We start from the raw sequence: 19436 nt of genomic DNA on the forward strand, positions 1-19436 counted from the left end.
GGAAGGAGAGCACACCTCACGCGGAGCAGCAGTCCAGCTCACCCAGACCCCACTGCCATCGCTGCATGCTGGGCAGTGGGCCAGCAGACTCTCAGCAGCCACCTCTAATGCATCCCCCCCCAGGGCCACCCCACCTACACCCTCACCACACTGGGGAGGTGAGAGGGAGGCATCGCTGCACGCCCCAGGCAGATCAGAGAACACAGCCCATGGGAACAAGTCCAAAAGCCCCAAGGGGAGCGGGTCCTCTGTGCCACTGTGGAAAGTAAAAAATGTCCTCTTCAAAGTTTCCCTTCTTACTAAAGAATATATCATAGGTGTTAGAAATAATAGTTTTTTTAAAAAAAAAACTAACTTCCTTCAAGCCTCCTTGCTTTTATACTAATAACTCTTTGTTAAGCCCTATCCTATGTAGCTGTTAGATATAAGGGAGTAAGTACATCCTATGTCCTTGTACTTTAATCAAGGTATTTGTTCTAAACATGCTCAAGCATGTCCCAGCTCACAGCCTACGTGCCCTCCTTATTTGGAAATGTCATTACTTTTCTAAGTTCTTTCGCAAGCAACTTCCTCTTTTCCTTTTGTTCTCCATTACCTTTACCTGTTCAGGAAAGTTTTAAGTTGTTAGCCAATCAGGTCTAAAGGACCCAATGCGTAAGGGATAAATATTCTTGCCTTTCTTTGTTCAATTGTGCTCTCGTGGCAGGAGTGCTAACAGGCAGCACCCCTTCTGCAGAAAGTAAAATTGCCTTGCTGAGAAAATTCTTTGAGCGCTAGTTCTTCTTTTCGGCATCAAGGAACGAGCATTTCTGACAGCCACACACCGGGGGTGCGCCAGCCCACACACCATCTCCAGATCGTGACGGCCCCCAGGGTGGAAGGGAATAGAGCCCAGACAGGAGTGCGTGAGCCGAGCTGCCACTGAGCCCCGCCCACGGGATCGCAACGTGGCCACTGGACTCCAGTGTGGGGGTCTGTGACAGGGAGGCCTTTGGGGGGGGTGGTTCCGCACACAGGTGACAGAAATGACCTGGCCACACTGGCCTTGCATGGGATCAGAGAAATGGGCCCCACCTGGTGAGGTTTTTCTGAAGCTGAATGTATTCGGGTGGAAGGACCACCCTTCCTCCTGAGACTGGGTCCCTCCTACGCTGCAGGGCTGGAAAGCCTTTTCCCTGATGAAATGATGGCGGCCATGGATGAAGGTATATTCTTTAAATGTCCTTAGTTGGCGACTTCGTCAATGTGGAAGAAATATAGAACTGGCAACCATGTTGGTCTCAAAAGTTATTTTTAAATGTTAACAGTCCATGATATGGGAGCATCACAGGGGCCACAGAAGGCTCTAGATAAGCCATGCCAAGCAGGCTAGGCCCACAGCTGGCCATGCAGGGAGGGTCAGAAAAGCACTAAGGCGAGTTTCCAGACCTGAGAGCTAAGGCCGGCCCAGGGGAGAGCCAAGGTGCCGGGATACTCGGTCCTCAGACCAGGACAGTCTCCTACTCCACGCTGGGGTCCCCTCTCCTCTCCAAGGCCCACAGCGGGTGGTGTTGGTCTTCAGCTAACCAGGCCGGGCGGCCCAGGATGCGCACATGAGGGCCAGGGTCCGGACGTGCCCATCCCACCTGGCCCTCGTGACCTAACCCAGGAGTCGGCCAGCGGCACCAAGATCTAAGCGCAGCAGCTTCACTGGGAACCTGCCCACCACACTGAAGAGACGGAAGAGCCACAGACCCGACCTAGAGTTACACAAGTTATCTGCATCAACAGGGCCCTCTGAGAGGCCACGCGTTTCCTGAGCCCGAGCACCCCAGAGCCCAGGTGTGACCAGCAGGTCCACAGTCCCTCACTGAGGTCTGACTCTGCAAATACGCGTGGGTGTGAGGAAGGCTGGAGGGAATACCAACATGCTAACAGCAGCTCCCAGGCATCCTGCGTCCAAATTCCCTATCATGAGCCTACGTCACTGTCACATCAGAAAACACTAAGTTTCAGTTTTATAAAAGAGCTTAAAAAAAAAAGGCTAAGAATAGAACTGCCCTGAACATCTGCAAAGGGTGCTCCGCAGCTGGTGCGTGAGGCTGTGTGGCAGGCGCCTGCGGATTTTGAACGGAGCCGCCGTGAGGAGGAGCAGAGACTCCAGCACCCTCCACCCTTGTGGGAGCCGTGGCCCTCCCGGCCTCCTCAGTTCTGGCCCTTTCAGGGTGTGAGGCTGGTGTGGCCACCAGTTCTGCACAGGGGAGTGTGAGGACAACGTCCCAGTGCAGTGGCCTGGGGCTGGCTGGGGTCCTTGGAGCTGCGGGCATCCCGCTCACTGCAGGGCGGGACACAGGCCAGCACAGGAGGTCACAGCAGCAAGTGCAGTGGGGGCCAGCTGGAGGGGAAAAGTATAGACTGCTAGCGTCCCCTCAGACCCCAGAGTGCCACTCTAACCACACCCAGGGCAGATGCTCCCTTCCCCCCCTCCCCAGCCCAGCCAGGGCTCAGACTTAGCAGACAGCACCCAAGGCACCTCTCCCCATCCCAGACCAGCCCAACCCAGGGCAGGCCGCTGGGCACCCCTCAAGGAAAGTCCAGTGGGAGCCCGCCAAGGCTCAACTCCCCGAAAGGGCAGAAGCAAGATCGGACGCCCCACTCCAACCTAGCCCATGGCTGTGCAAATGGTACATCTGTGTCACCTCCTGTGTCCATAGCTGAGCAGGCCCCAACAGGGAGCCTTCAGACGTGACAAAGACACATTTGGAGCATGTTGGCAGGGAAAAGTGTGTGCCAGCAGGCATGCACCCCCTGACCTTAGCACACAGGTGCACCTGGGCTTCTACGTCGGGGCGGGGTGCACCTGTGTGCCCTGTGGAGGGCACCTGCAGGCTGAGGGCCCAGTCTCAGGTTCACAGCACTGACTAGGCTTATCCGCAGGCGCGTGTGCATATGTGCGCACATGTGTGTCCGGGCAGCTGTGCGCAGGCAGCTGTGTGCACAAAGCCCGTGTGCGCAGGAGGACCACACTCCCGCCCCTGCCCCCCAGTGTGCACCATGCCCAGGCAAAGAGATACCACGGCCCACACACTCACAGGCTGTCCCGAAGCTCCTGCGTGTCACTCGGTGTCCCTAAGGACTGAAGGCTCCGCTCCAAGGAGGTCACTGCCCGAGAGAAGAGGACAGGGTGAGGGCAGAAGGAGCTTCCCTGCCCCCTGCTACTCCATACGGGTGGCCCCACTGCAGCCCGGGCAGGGTGAGCAGAGCCCAAGGACCAGTGCTTGAGCCAGGGCAGACCACCTAAGTGGCCTGGAGGCCAGGGCCCACACTGCCTCAGCATAAGGTCACGCCCGCCAGAACCCCTCCCCAGCTGGCCTGCGACAGGTGCTCAGGCCCACATGCAGCTCAGGGGCTCTGAGGAGCTGCCTCCAGCAGTCTTGCCCTGGCTCTGGGGACAGCTTCTCTCCACCCTGCTCCCCTCACCCCGTCCCTTGCCCCTCCCCTGGCCGTGGCTCTCATCCCTGCTCTCAGCCTCAGTGACCTCTGGTCTGCACGTCTGAGAGGCCCTGGGATGCTCCTTCCTCCACTGGGCTCCATCCAGATCACACAAAAGGTGTCAAGAAGGAGCAGCATGGGGTCAGGGAGAGGAGCCAACAGCGGGCAGGGGGCAGCAGGCAGGAGCAGCCAGCGGGAGCGGTACCCGGCCCTGACCCAGCCCTCGCTCCTTTCCACCCACAAAACCCGGGACTGCACCACAGGATGGCCTGAGCGGGGAAGCCATCCAGCACCCTCGCCTCCAACGTCGCATCAGTGGACCCACGAAACCCGGGACTGCACCGCAGGATGGCCTGAGGGGGGAAGCCATCCAGCACCCTCGCCTCCAATGTCGCATCTGTGGTCCAGGGTGCCTGGATGGAGGGGCAGGCCCAGGCCAGACGCACACTCACCACTGGAGTTGATTCGGAAGACGTTGGCCGACATCTCCTGGAACAGCTCCTGGAGGTTACACGGATCGACCTGGGTGGCTGGGAGAAGACAGGGAGGAGAACACAGGCTAAGGGTGAAGCCTGCAGGCCCAGCTCTGCTAACCGCTCTGGGCAGCCCCCAGGGGCAGGGACCCGAGAGGCAGCAGAGTGGCCCTGAACCCCCTCACTGCCTTTGCGGCTTGGCCACCCTGGAGTCAGTGCTGGACACCCGCACCTGCCTTCACAGTACCTTCAAGCTGGAAGGAAGGAGAGAGGAAGGCAGGGGGTGGTCCCTCAGAAAGGCAGCACCCTGAGTTTCCATACACCGCAGCAGCTGGCGTGTGTGCCCGGAAGCTACGAGCACCTGCACGTGGAGGCTCAGAGCAGCATCACTAAGAGTCAAAGCACAGCCCCGCTGATGAAGCAACAGAAACAAGGTCTAGCTCTGCACCGGCAGCTCAGCATTGGAAACAGAAACACTGGTTTCTGAACAATGCAGGTGAGCCCTGAGCGCAGCACGCACGGAGATGAAAGCCAGCAGGAAAAGGCCACACGCCGCACGGTTCCACACATCTACCATGTCGGAACAGACCAATCCTAGGACAGAGCCAGGGCAGGGGCAGTGAGAGGGAGGAATGGGCATGACTGCTGATGGGTACGGGGGTCCTTTTGGGGGTGATGGAAACATTTTAGAATTAGAAAGTGGTGATTATAGAATGCTGAATATTCTAACAGACACTGAGCTATATGCTTTAATATGGATAAGATGGTGAATTCTGAGTGACTAAGTTTTATCTCAATTTTTAAAAATCTACAGAACATTATGAGGACAGCAAGTCCTCATGAGGACATGGTGGATGGAACGCTCGCCCGCTGCATGGTGAGGATAAACGGCACGGCCACCATGGGAAGGGTCTGCAGGCTGCACACACTCGCCCTCTGTCCACCCCCCAGTCAGCATCTTGGGCATTTACACAGAGGAGCAGAGCACACATCAAAGCACATGGAAACACTCGCTGCCTGCCCGCCCTCCAGCCAGCAGCCCCAGGGTTTACACAGAGGAGCAGAGCGCACATCCAGAGAAGCTCCTGAAGAGCACTCCCAGCTCCCAGCAGCTTGATTGCTACCAGCCCACACCCGGAGAGAGGGCTGGTGTCCAAGAGACACCGGGGAAGGGACAGCCACACGGGGCCTGTGTGCAAGGAAACTCCAGGCACGCAACACGGTGAATCTCAGAAACACTGTTCAGAAACCAGAGCGAACGGGGCGAAGGTCCAGAACGACCAAGGCAATCCCCGGGGCCTCTGGGCCAGGCTGGGGAACTGGGGCAGGGCCGGAGGGACCCTCCTGGGTGAGGGCCTGCCCTGTGCCTGGACAGAGCTGTGGGTTACACATCTGTCACAACGCCCAGGATGGCACACTTAGGAGCTGTGCAGTTCACTGTACATAAATGAAAGAAAAGTGAACGGCAAGTAAAGCAGCGTTCAGAAGGAAGCACGGAGGGCCGAGCTCGCTCCGAAACGCATGCAGGTGGAGGCACTAAAGGTCGATTAAACCAGGTAGAGACTCCAGGCTCGCATCCAGGTGGCAGCTACGTGGGTGTCTGTGCAGTTCTTTCAACTTTCTCTGCAAGTTTACAATTTTCCATATTAAAATTTTTAAATAAAAGAACGTGGTTTGAGGTCTACAAACAGGTGTGAGGGCTAGAAGATGCTAGGGGTGCCGGGGGGACCCTCCCAACACCAATCCTGTCTGGGCTGCCCTGAGGTGGCCCGGCATGAAGGGACACAGCACCCCTGGCTGGATATCTCGGTTTCCACCAGGACAAGGCCCAAGCCCAGCTCTGCTTGGGGTCTCTGAGCCACCTGGCCAGGGCAGAGCTGACCCTGGCACTCCATCTGGGTGCACACAGGCCTGTCCACGTATGCTCTGTGCACCCCTGGCTCCCCAGCAAGTCCTGGCCCCCTGCACACTTTCCGTCCAGCTACCTCCACCCTGCCCCAGCCCCAGGCCTCTCGGTCCAGCAGCCACACTCATGGCAAGGCCTGGAGAAAGGAGGAACTGCCAGGCGGCCTCCAGGAGGGCGAGGCCTGAGGGACGGCCCCCCATCACCCAGCACCCACCACCCCTCGATGTCACCATGGCCCAGCCTAGCAAGGTCAAGCCAGGGCCTCAGTTGCATTAGTAGAACAACGAGAATGAGGATGAGTTAAATCAAGTTTAGCCTAAAGGCGCCTCCTTACATATTTTCAGTTCAGCCTAAAGGTTTATCTGTACATCTTGAGCTATGACAACAGGGAGTGTAAATGGACCATGGTCTATACTTGTGCCAACCACTGAATTTTGGCCAAACAAAGCCAACTGCTGGAACTGTGTTCAAATAAGGCAAATGCCAAGCTGTAACTGATCTGTTTCCATGCCTCACTACCATTTTCTGTATGTCACTTTCCTTTTGCTGTCCAAAATCTTCTACCCATGGCTGTGCTGGAGTCTCTGAGCCTACTCTGGTTCGGGAGGGTGCCCAATTCATGAATTGTTCACTGCTTAACTAAACTCCTTTAAATTTATTTCAGCTCAAGTTTTTCTTTTATCATGGAACAAGCTCTGGCAGGAGCACAAGAACCTATCCCAGGGCCCAGGATCACTCTCCCCATTCACAGGTGGGCAGGTGACCTGCTCAAGGTCACAGGCCAGTAAGTGGCACACACAGGGTGGGGGGGGGCAGCAGGGACACAAAACAAACAAAAAGAATTGCCAGAAATAATGACCAAAAGTACCCAAATTTTATGAAACTATAAACTCGGAGATTCAAAAATTTCACCAATCCACAAGCAGAATAAATACATATTTTTTAAATCCAAGGTACATTATAGGCAAACTGCAGAAAAACAGTGATAAAGAAACCTGAAAAGTGGCCCGGAGAAAAAACTGCACATTTCATGAGGAAGAAAAAACATAAGAAGGACTTGACCCTTTCGTCAGAAACTGTGGAAGGTGAAAGACAATGGAAGGATGTCTTTAAAGTGCTGGACGGAAAAACCTGCAACTAGAATTCTACACCCACTGGAAACAGATTTCAAACACAGGGGCAGATTTTGACAAGCAAAAGTGAAAAGGATCGGTTCCAACCAGATGTGAAGTACAGGAAATGTTAGAAGCAGCTAGTTAGGGTGAAAGTAACAGCAAGAAACCTGGATCTCCCTGAAGAATTAAAGAACGCCAGAATGGTAAATAGAAAAAAGATACGTTCATTTATTTAAAACACTATCGATTGTAAAAGCAAAATCCGTAACTATGTGCCGGGGTCATCATGTGTTATAAATGACTTGTGGTCCTGAATGTACTGAAACCACATCAACGAGGCAGGTTTATCATGTGTTATAAATGACATGTGATCCTGAATGTACTGAAACCACCTCAACGAGGCAGGATTATCATGTGTTATAAATGACGTGTGATCCTGAATGTACAGAAACCACCTCAACGAGGCAGGGTTATCATGTGTTATAAATGACGTGTGATCCTGAATGTACAGAAACCACCTCAACGAGGCAGGGTTATCATGTGTTATAAATGACATGTGATCCTGAATGTACTGAAACCACATCAATGAGGCAGGGTCATCAGATGTTATAAATGACCCGTGGTCCTGAATGTATTGAAACCACGTCAACGAGGCGGGGTCATCGTGTTATAAATGACATGTGATCCTGAATGTACTGAAACCATGTCAACGAGGCGGGGTCATCGTGTTATAAATGACCCGTGGTCCTGAATGTACTGAAACCACATCAATGACGCGGGCATGGGACACAGAAGTGCATTCCTGTGTGGCCGATCCACCACACAGGACATGATACGGTGCTACTTGAAGGCGGGCTGCGGAAAGTTAAAGATCTATGCTGTAAACTCTAAAGCAACCACTAAAAAAAGAAACAGGAATCTCTCATAAGCCCATAGTGGAGATAAAATGGAATGCTAAATAGCACTCAATTCTACTCCAAAAAAAAAGGAAGGAAGAGAAAGAAAATAAAAAGGGGGAAAAAAAGGAAATATAGAAAGCAAACATCAAGACAGTAGAGTTAAAGCCAACATGAAGGCCTTACACTTAATGATGCATGAGCCGAACACGGCTCGTCCACTCCAGTAGCCATCAACTCCTTGCGGCAATTTAAATGTAGATTTTAATTAATTAAAATTAAATAAAATGGTAAACTCGGTCGCTTCCTGCACTAGCCACATTTCAAGTGCCCAGGAGCCCCATGTGGCAAATGACTGTCACACTGAAGAATGCAGATGACAGGGCCTTTCATCATTACCAAAAATCCTACTGGACAGAGGCACTGCTTTCACCATTCTGACCAAAAAGCAGAGCTTCTCCGATGAGAGTAAAAGCAAGATTCCGGCCAGGCGTGGCAGCTCATGCCTGTAATCCCAACACTTTCCGAGGCTAAGATAGGAGGATCACTTGAACCTAGAAGTTCAAGATAAGCCTGGGCCACACAGTGAGATCTCTTTCTACAAAAAAATAAAAATTGGCCAGCTGTGGTGATGTACACCTGCAGTCTCAGCTACTTGAAATGCTGAGGTGGGAAGACTGCCTGAACCTGGGAGATCGAGGCTGCAGTGAGCCTTGATCACACCACTACATTTTAGCATGGACAACAGAGCAAGAGACCCTGTCTCAAAAAAATAAATAAATAAATAAAAAAGGCAAGATCTTGCTCTACAGTATATACAAGAAGCCCACTTCATATATAAAATCAGATGAAATTATAAGTAAAAATTAGAAAAATATATCATGTAAACAGTAATCATAAGAAAGCTGGAATGGCTACACTAATATCAGAGTAGAATTCAGAACCACAAATATAATAGAAATAAAAGAAGGACACTTTCAAAACAGATGGTCAACTAAGATAAAACAATTCTAAGTATGTATGCACCTAATGTCACAGCTTGAAAATACGTGAAGCAAAAACTGATAGAACTGGAAAGAAACACACAAATCCACAGTTACAGGCAGCGCGGTCAGCAGAGCAAGCAGACTCAAGAGCATAGAGGCCACAGAAACTCCAACACCATCAACCAGCCTAACCCACGCAACAGGAGAATACACATTCCTGCCAAACGCACGTGGAACATTCACTAAGACAGACTCTATTTTAGGCCATAAAGCAAGTCTTGACGTAGTTATAATCGCTGAAATCATACAAAATACATTCTCTGAAAAGAGAACTAGAAATCAGTAACAGAAAGTTATCTGTGAATGACATAATCATCTGAAATTACACAACACACTTCTAAATAATCATGTGTAACAGAATAAATCAAAGAGAAATTAGGAAATAACTGAATGAAATAAAAACACAAGATATTAAAATGTGTATCAGTAAAGCAATGCATAGAGGGAAGTGTATAGCAATAAATACTTAGAAAAAAAAAGATCTCAAGTCAATAATCTGACAAAAGCATTAACCCAAAGTAAGTAGGAGAAAGAAATAATAAAGGTGAGCAGAAACCAATTAAATCAACATCAAATCAATAGAGAAAACTAATGATATCAACATCTGGACCTTTCAAATGATTAATAAAATCAATCGATTTACATGGGAATAATACTGAGATGATAAAATTATTCAGATCAAGATTAATTGATCTTGATCTTAATTAATTGGGCATATCTTTAAAAGTCACACCAACCCTACGGCCAGCAATTCAACTTGCAGGTAATAATCCCCCCACAACAAAATGCAAACATTTGTCCGTACAAAGATCCTACAGAAATGCTCACAGCCTCTTTCCGCCTAACAGCCAAAAGCTGGAGAACGCGAAAGCATCCATCGATAAGTGGAAACACAGGCTGTGCTATGTCCAAAGACATGCCTGCCGCCCAGCAATAAAGCCAGGACTCGGCGCAACTGTGCTTTCTAGAAACGGCTGTTGAGTCACAGCATAACCTCAAGACTGAGGGAGCCGCGGGGAGTGCCCTCCTGTCACCAGGCAGGCTGTGGGGCCTCCCCCAAGCACTGCCTCTGCTACTGCTGGGGGTCCACGGTCACGAGGCAGGGGCTGCCTCATCCCACACCACCACGGCACTCCTGTGACACCGCAGCCCCACCAACCACAGCACAGGCCTCCTGCCGCTTCCAGCCCCGACTGGGCCAACTCATCACTACATGCAGGACGCCACATCCTGGTCTCAGGAAGGGCCCATTCCCACATATCCCACGGCTGCCGCTGGAGCACAGGTTTGTTGGGTCCGGGAACCCTCAGAGGGACAGCCACCCAGCTGAAGACCCTGGCTTCACAGGCCGTTAGCAACAATCCCGTGACTCTGGCCGGGGACCTAAGGGAGGTCCAGAGAGGGCCCCCCTCATTCCCAGTCCTGTCCCCAACACCCATTCCCAGGAGAAGGAAGAAAAATTCATTTCCCAGATTCCATCTTCACACCATCTGAGCAACTTCACTAACACTCCATAAAACAAAACAAAACGTCAGCAGCGCTTATCAGGACTTCTCTCTGCCGTCCCCATCCCCACCCTCCAGTTCTGCTGTGAACAGGGATAACGGGACACCCTAAAACGCCAAAAGGCGGCAGGCACGCTCCCCACCAGTGCGGCGTCCCCCTACATCTCACTGCAGGCCCCACTTACCTGCCCGCTGCAGACGAAGGCCTCTGATGAACACTCGGCCGTGTGTGGGATTACAAGGGTCTGGGTCCCCACCTGCTCTTCACTGAACCAGGTCTCAAGGCAATGCAGCCCCAGCACGAGGGGGTCCCCAGGGCAGGAGCTTGAGGAGGGCACCCACACAGCCACTCCACAGTGAGCACCGCGCCCCCCTGGACACCCAACACCCACCACAAGCCTGCCTGGACCACTGGGCAAGCTGACAGGCTGCCAGGCTCTGCTGCCACCAGGCATGACACTGGCCAGGCAGTTCCCCAGTTGCCGGAGGGGATGAGCTGAAGGATGTGGACCCGGCTCAGGTTCAGGCAGGAAAAAGCCCAGTCAAGACAGTGTGCAGCCTGACTTGGCTTGAGCTAGCGCTGGGTGCCTCACATGCAATGCTAACCCCGTCCCACGGCTGCAGACAGGGCATGGTGTGTGCCCGAGTCCATATGCAGTGGCCCCAGGGAAGGGAAGAATAGCCCAGGGCCGGCCCTCCCTCTGCCATCTGGGAGCCACCATACACTGGCCCTGCGGTGAGATGCCTTGGCCCTGCTACCCTGCACGTGAGCTGCTGCCAGATTCTGCTACCGTGACCTGGGCAGGGCACAAGTGGCCAGCCCACCTCCCACCCTGGGAGGACCCTTCTTGCCCACTCATCTGGTGATGGACAGACGTGAGGAAAGAGGTAGTAGTGACAGAGGTCTGAAGCCCCAGGAGGCCAGCCCCACTCTGGGCCTCTGCACATCCATGATGGTGCTTCAAAATCCACAGAGCACCACCGAGGGGTCCTCAAGGAGAAACGGAGTACCCCAAAACCTTAGTGTGTGACTGACAAGGCTGATGATCGCTTCCCCAGCTGGCCCTGGGCCAGCCCATGCCGAAGGAGCGAAGAATCGGATGCAGCTCAAAGCGAAGTTGACGTTGACTAAGCTGGGCAGCTACGTGATGTGTGACGGCTCTTGTTACACTGGCCCAGGCGACCACGGAGATGGGTCTCTGCAGGCCAGGGAGAATCACAGGCCCGTGGACCTATACCGTGGATGAGGCAGGGGAAGCCAGGGCGGGCAGGCAGGGGGTGTGGGCCAGGGCACCATGGCCAGGAGGGGCAGCTCAGAGTGGATAGAGCAAATGCTGTTTGGCTCCCACAGGGCGCTAAGAAACCAGACTCAAGCACTGGCAAGGTTCACCCCAGGGAGACAGGGTCACCTCTGAGGGCCTCATGGAGAGGACGTGTCTAAACCCCAAGCTGCCATGCCAGCAAAGCTGAGAGCCAGGCTTTGTGCCAGCAGCCATGAGGCAGTCGGGGAAGCACAGGGCAGCTCCTGCCCACCTGGACAACCACTCCCGAGGGATGTCTGTGGGAAAGGCAGGTGGCAGATGGACACATCAAAGACAAGGCTCGCTCCCCACACCTGCTGAGTCTGGGCCCTCACCAGCCGAGAGCAGCGGCCCTGCCGTACAGCGCCCTCCTCCTCTGCAACCAGCCCTCCTCTGGACAGCTGCGCCAAGGGTGTCTCCAACACACATGGCAACAGTCCTGCACCATGCAGGCAACTCCGCAGAGGACTGAGAGGGCTAGAGGCACTTCCCAACAGGGGCTGATGATGCAGCCGGAGAGCTGGGGAGTGAACCAGCTCATTCTGGGGCAGGGTCGGGGCCAGACTGGTCAGCACAGGGCTGGGTTTGTGGCCAGGGTCGGGGCCTCATGCTCCAGGAAGGCGGACGGCATCAGGAAGGAGGCGTCCATGAAGGCTGGGGCGCAGGGGTGGTGCTCAGGCCTTGGAAGATGGAGACAGGCGAGCACCAGTTCAGAAAGAACACGGGGCCACATAAGAGAAGTGAGGTTTGCCGGCGCCTCCTGTGCACCAGCCCTGGCCGAGGCATGTCCCGTGTTTCCTCGTGATGGCGGGAACCCTGCTTTATAGAGGAGGAAGCGGAGGCTCCAAGGATCACAGAGCAGACAGAGGCACATGGGGCATGGCTCCACTCACAGGAAACGTCCAGAACAGGCAAAGCCGCAGGCAGACCGCAGACTAGAGCTGCCAGGGCTGGGGGAGCTGAGGGCGGGGTGACTGCCTAGGGCCAGGGCTCCCTTTTGGGAGATGGAAACGCTCTGGAATTGAGACGGTGGCGGTGGCTGCACAGCACTGGGAATGAACTAGCATCACCAGGTTGAAGACTTTAAAAGGGTGAAACGACAAACTTTGATGTGTGACTATTATGTCAATAAAGAAAGAAAATAATAAGGCTGTGGCACTCACCAAAGGCCCCAGAGCTGGGAAAGGCAGGGCCTGGCGGGTTTGTTCCAGCTCAGTCCCAAGGGTGCCATCCCCTCTCGACCTCAGCCTTCCCACCACTGTCTGGATCTCAAAGGACCTCTCTAGCCCTTTGCCTCAGACCCCAGGGCCGCATGACCCAGCCCACACGCAGGCAGGGCCTGCAGTCTGCTCGGACTTCACACCCCACGGATGACACCACGTGCCTAGACACCTCCCTGGGCCCAGAGGGGAAGCCACAACACAGCATGGGGCTGATGTCAGAGAAGGGGCAGTGTGTACTGGCTTCTGTTGGCTTTTTAAGTTCTTAATACACTTTAGGGAGCCTGTTTCAAAGTCAAAGACGAGGTATGCAATTAGAGAAATGCCCCTCAAGGCCTAACTGCAGAGCCCTCCTGGGTCGGAAAAGGAGGTGCTCACAAAACACTCTCACACTCCCCCAGACCCCTCCCCTGCCCCCCGACGCCTCCCATCTGTCCACACGTGGCTCCACCCTCTCAGATGCAGAGCCTGACATTGGGGAGGGAGTTGAAGTGGCACAGTGGGGACTGAGAGAGGACAAGGACATTGAGAGTGCCCTCAAGTGCCCCCTTCCCAGCCTCCCCGCACCCGCCCCCCCAGGCCCGGCCGGGCAGTCTTCTTCGGAGGAACAATCCAGGCCCACATCTCCTGCCAAGGCAAGGGCAAAGGGACTCCTGTTCACGGGAAATAAAGGCTCATCCTTGATGAGCACGGAGAGGAGTACAGCGCAGGCAGTGGTGGAGAGGCCCCTTGGGGCTGCAGGCACATCCCAGGAGGGCCCTGGCAGGCTAGCAGGCAGGCCGGCAAGGGGCCCTGGGGCCTGACCCCACCCTCCAACCCGAAGCAGAGTGCGTGCCTGGGGCGCATCCAGACACACGGCTGGGGCCAGAGGTCTTGGACACAGGCTAGGACAGCACGAGGTAGAAGAGGATATGAAGCCATCCCACCACCTCCCGCCCGGGACCACCTCCTCTTCTTCCACACCAGCGAGGTCACCCCCGTCAGTGTCACTGTCCATCAGCCACTCACTGCCCGGCAGGCTGCAATGAGCCCTCCTGCAGCCCAGGCCTTTTGCAGAGTACCACAGACTGTGCCTCTAACTTTGCCACCTCCTCCACCATCCCGTTAATTACCCAGTGCCCAGCACAACCACCGGCTCACTCAGCACCCCCAGCCCTGACAGCACCAGGAAACCCACTCGAACCCTGTGAGGAGGGCAGGAGGCCTTCTTCATGTAAAAGCCAGAGACAAGCAGCCCACAGCCCATGACAGCAGTGCTCTGTGTCACCCCAGTCCCAGGCCCTGCCGGCCGCCTACAATAGGGGCTGACCCCACTGCTGGGGCGACTGAGCCACTACAGCGGCTGCCAGAGAGCAGAGCCCCTGTCCTTGGACACAGCAAAGGGGAGGCCCTGGGGCCAGCTATCCCACTGACGGCCAAAGAGGGGCTCCCCCACGGCCCCCAACTGTGCCAAGAGGAAGGGCTGCCCCATAAAGACCTCCCTCAAGCTGAAACAGTCCCGAGGAAGTTCCGGCAGCAAGGCCGAGTGACTCGGGGCCGGGACTGCCACTGCCTGCTACCTCATCCTGCAGCTGAGCAGGAGGCCTCAGCGCCCGTGACCAGAGATGCCTACTTAGGTCTGCCCCGTCCAGGTGGGGCTGGGAGCACTTGCTCAGATCCTCTTCCAGACACTGTCAGCTCCACCACAGACAGCACTGCGGTCCTCGCCACACACTCGGCTCAGGTATGGGGGCAGATCCCAGCCAATGTCTTGAGGGGAACCTTGGCCCACTGCAGCCCAGTGCTCTAGGGACCCATCCAGTCCCGGGGCAGGGCATGTCCAGGCAGCTTCCACACCAGGATGGAGGCCTCATCGCCCACAGCTGGAATCCAGTGCAGGAACCAGGCTGCCGCCCTCCTCTTCCAGATCTCCTGTAGCACGGCCTCGTGCAACAGTCAAGAGGCCTGAGTGCATGCCATGTCTATGCCCAGCACCTGTCCCAGCACCTGTCCAGGCCCACCACAGCAAGAGCTCAGACGCCATGCCTACGCCCAGCACCTGAACAGGCAACTGTCCCAGCACCTGTCTGGGCCCACCACAGCAGGAGCTCAGACGCCATGCCTACGCCCAGCACCTGTCCAGGCAACTGTCCGGACACCTGTTCCAGCACCTGTCCAGGCAACTTCCGGACACCTGTCCCAGCACCTGTCTGGGCCCACCACAGCAGGAGCTCAGACGCCATGCCTACGCCCAGCACCTGCCCGGGCCCACCACATCAGGAGCTCAGACACCATGCCTACGCCCAGCACCTGTCCCAGCACCTGTCCAGGCCCACCACAGCAGGAGCTCAGACGCCGTGCCTACGCCCAGCACCTGTCCCAGCACCTGTCCGGGCCCACCACAGCAGGAGCTCAGACGCCGTGCCTACGCCCAGCACCTGTCCCAGCACCTGTCCGGGCCCACCACAGCAGGAGCTCAGACGCCGTGCCTACGCCCAGCACCTGTCCGGGCCCACGCTGACCTCCTGCGGACCTCCCTGACCCATCAGACACCAATAAAGCGATGCTCTCCCTGGGAAAAGGGACTCTGCCTGAGCCTCAGCCTCAGGGTCTGCAGAAGGCCCACTGCAGCTCTGAGCAGATGCTGCCTCCCAGGTCTCAACCTGCCCACCCTGACACCACAGGGCGGCGCCAGCCCGTAGGAAGGCCTCTTCTGGGTGTTAAAAACAGTAACAGAGCAGCATGTTTCAAACCACGGCGCTGAAACCCAGGTCAGAAAACCAGTTTAGTAAGTTGCAACCAGCTTTTTCTTTCATGAGTAGCACAAGACGCAGCAGGAGGAACATGAGCACGCGTGGCCATGGGGAGCGTCGGCACGGCTAGAAATGCCTGATTCTCGGCGTGTGTGTCTACCCCAGGCAGCAACAGCAAATGCCCTTCTCGCCACGGCCGTGGTCCCAGTGTGTGACTGGGTGATGGTGACGGGAGAACTCTGTCCTGCCTGTCTGCATGCTCAGCTCCGCTCTAGGACGCAGTGAGGGATAGGCCAAGTCAAACGCCAAGCAGGGAGACAAAATTTACTAATGCTCCCTTTATAGGTAATAGATATTGGCTGAATGCACAGATGGGTGGATGCACAGATGAGTGAAGAGTGAACGGGGCAGAGGATGAATGAACAAGAACACTCGAGATGAGACAGTGGTGATGGGGAGTGGGGGAGGAGGGGAGAAGAGGAGGAGGAGGAGGAGGGGGAGGAGGAGGAGGAGGGGGAGGGGGGAGGAGGGGGAGGGGGGAGGAGGAGGAGGGGGAGGGGGAGGAGGAGGGGAGAGGGGAAGGGGAGGAAGAGGAGGAGGAGGAAAGTCACTGTGGAGGAAGATGCAGGGCAACATGGCCAAGATGGGCCCCACCCTCCTGCTGGACAGAGTGGCACCCTAGCAAGGTGAGCTGAGCAAGGAACTCACCTCTGGGCGGCTCCAGACTGAAGCCCTCGGAGGGCAGGGCCTGGCAAGAGAAGGTCTTGGCCACCACCTGCTCCACGGGCGTGAGAGCCAGGGCCTGGGGCTTGCCGGAACCAGGGCTGGGGCCATGGGCCGCCTTCCGGAGGTCGCCCAGCTTGCGCCGCACGATGGCTCGTAGGTCCCGCCACTTGTGCTTCAGGTCCACAACGTCGCGGCGACAGTAGCCCAGCGCATTCACGGCCTGCAGGATGCGGCTCCACACGCGGTACCTGCGAGTGGGCTCGGCCTTCAGCAGCCCCGTGCCAAACAGCAGCTGGTGGTGCTTGCTCACCTTGGACACCAGCACCTCGGTCTCCTGCGGGCAGAAGTTGGGCTTCCTCTTCTTGGCCCGGGTAGCGCTGGGCCCCGCCATCCGGCCATGGGGCCCAGCAGCCGAGTCCTTCCTCGGGCCAATGGTGGGTGATGAGGTGGGCTCCGGCATCCGGCTGCCTTCAGGGGCAACCCCAGGCCCTGGAAAGGCACCAAAAGGCGGATGTTTAAGGCCCTGGGCCTGTGGAGGCAGCGGCCCCGGCGGCAGCTCCCTACGGCGCCTCCTCTCTGGTTTCTGCTTCAGGACACGGCTGCCTGGTCCTGGCCACCACCCCTCCCTGCTGGGTGTCCAGAGACCTGGGCCCACGATCCCCTAGCCCTGACACTGCCTCACCAGGTGCCATCAGCAAGCACGTAGCTTCTGGGTCACAGTGCCCCATCTCCAAGACAGCACACCACTAGCCCTGCCTGCCCCTGCAGCCACCACAGAGGTGCAGGAGCCGGGCAGGCTAGGTTGCGGCCCTGGACCCTCTCCAGGGTTTCCTGCCCTCAGGCCAGGGCTGGGCTGCTCCCGGGATCAGCCCTCGCCTGGGGACAGCCTTGCCAGCTGACATTTTGGAAGGCTCCTGCCTACCTGCCCACAGCACAACTAAGAGCCCTCTGAGCACACGCCTCGGCTTCCCTCCCACACTTGGGCCAGGGCCGGTGGGGACACGGTGGCCAGCCTCGACTTCCCCTCCTGCAGTTGGGCTGAGGCCGGTGGGGACGTGGTGGTCTGGTCGGCAGCCTCACCCCCCTACCATCCTGTGCCTCCACAGCCCTCCATCCTGCAAGGGAACAGGGCTGCACTGGCAACAGTGGCAAAGTCTCTGCGTCTTTGCTCACAGACGAGCTTTTTCACTAACCGGACCAGCTTCCTGAAGGCAGGGACAGTGCCCGACACTGCAGGTTCCCTGGTGCTGCATGTCTGAGCCCCCGAGGAGAAGCACTCAAGTGCAGGCCTCTCCCTGGGGGCCTGGTGTCCCAGAAGGACCTGGAAGGGGCCCCTCCACCAGGAGGGAAGCCCACCAGGACACCTGCAGAGGTCACCGGACCTGTTCCTCCCCAAACCCCAGCAAGCACTCTGCCACCCCTCACCAGCCCACTGCACAAGGACAGTAGGGCTTGAGGGTGAGGGGCCACAAGAGCAGGTCCAGAGCCCCCAGCGGGAGCACCCCTGCTCAGTCCTGAGCCTACAGGGTTGGCCAGCTCTGGCCACCACACAGCTTCCATCCTGTGGCCTGTATGGGCCGGCTGCACCCTTGACCCTACTCAGGGGAAGGCCTGGCAGGGGGCAGGGGATGCAGGCCCCTTGCCTCCTGGTCCCAGCCTCCTCCCTGCAGCTCCCACCTGCTGACCCTGCCCTCCTCAGCACCTGCATCTCCAAGCCGCCTTCCCAGGACCCCTGAGACCCAGCGTCTGAGTGAAGTACCTCGCTTCCTGGCCCTTGGGACAATAGGCGTGCCTGCCGGCCCCAGATCTCCTTCCCCGTCCTTCCCCACACAGGGGTTCTGCAGCTTGCTTTCTGGAGACGGGCAGGGGAAATGGCGGATTCCATACTCGGTCCAACATCTAGCGCACTCTACGGACAGCAAGGGACAGTCACGATTACTCTCAGCTCAGGGCGCTCCTGGCAGTGCCAGGCCCCCATGCACGGACAGCAGACACCCAGGACCCGAGATGCTCCACTCAGGGCTCCTCTTCCAGGAAGCCCTCCCTGCCTGCTATATCCTCTGGATCATCCCCCTTCTGCTGAATGCCAGCAAGGAGTTCAGAACTTTAGGTGTTCCGGACTTTTCTCTGAACCAGTTCTGAAATGTGACTGCAAACTAGCAAACAACCCCCAGGGCTTGCAGGGGTAGCCACAGATTAATCCCTGGACAGCTATTACCAGTCAGCAACAAAGTACAAAATGGGAAGTGCGGCTCCAGCATCGTTTAAGGCAATTTGAAACTGCTGCGACCTCCAAGCTCAGAATCATTCTACTGCATTTTATAAAAGTGCCACTCCGTAGCGTATGGGAGATGAAAAGCAAAGCCACACTGCTGTCCCCACTCGGCTTTGCGGAGGCAGAGACGCATGCTCCCCATCTCCCGGCTCCCAGCCCCCGCACAGAACGCATCGTAATTTTCTCTAATTATTTCCATTTGTTCACAAAACATTTCTGGACACATTTCATTGAAATTCATTGATCCTCAGATGCACCTTATAAAAGCCTTTTAACATCTCCGGAACCACGATGTGCCTTTCGATCCACGGCACCCCAGAGTCACAGACACGCCGTGTGTGCCAGGCTGAGGCCTCCGAAGCCAGACCCCGCGTGCCTGTCTGCAACCTGTTCTTCCCGGGACGTGTCCCGGTAGGTCACAAGGATGCTGCTGGCTCAGAAGCGCTTTCCAGCCACATCCGCGGCCTCCAGGGCCAGGTCGGCACAGTGGGTCCCAGGGCTGCATCCCTGAGCCAAGCGCCTGAAGCAGCAGCTCTTGGAAAAGGCCCTTCTTACAACCCTCAGAGAAGTGACACTAGGGGCCGCCCTGGTGAGCTCCCTCTCAGGATCCGTCTAGGGGGACCCTACAGCCCAACGTGACGGGGAGGGAAGGACTTTCCCAAAGCCTCTCATCGGACCCCTGCGAGGTGGGCGAGGGCCCAAAGGCTACCTGGTCCATCCTCCTGCCCCCAGACAGCACTGCCCAAACCACACAGGCAGAGACAGGCCTA

General features: G+C 56.4%; 1 protein-coding gene across 33 annotated transcripts in view; it reads right to left on the reverse strand.

Annotated features, from left to right (window-relative positions):
* Positions 1 to 19436, reverse strand: part of TSNARE1 (t-SNARE domain containing 1) — a 144504-nt gene that overhangs the window by 63634 nt on the left and 61434 nt on the right. For 23 of the 33 annotated variants that reach the window (XR_008626525.2, XM_063606945.1, XM_034966728.3 and 20 more), the window contains 4 exons: positions 18151 to 18300; positions 16374 to 16880; positions 3924 to 4001; positions 3072 to 3141 (listed from right to left, as the gene is read on the reverse strand). Coding sequence is in view for 32 of the 33 variants with exons in the window: in XM_063606945.1 (XP_063463015.1) it covers positions 3072 to 3141; positions 3924 to 4001; positions 16374 to 16880; positions 18151 to 18300 (805 nt within the window). In the remaining variant the exon portion in view is untranslated. The remainder of the gene's footprint in view (positions 1 to 3071; positions 3142 to 3923; positions 4002 to 16373; positions 16881 to 18150; positions 18301 to 19436) is intronic. The other 10 variants (XM_063606949.1, XM_055117027.2, XM_063606943.1 and 7 more) reach the window with 2 other exon arrangements.

Source organism: Pan paniscus, chromosome 7, assembly GCF_029289425.2.
Source record: "Pan paniscus chromosome 7, NHGRI_mPanPan1-v2.0_pri, whole genome shotgun sequence".
Lineage (NCBI taxonomy): Eukaryota > Metazoa > Chordata > Mammalia > Primates > Hominidae > Pan > Pan paniscus.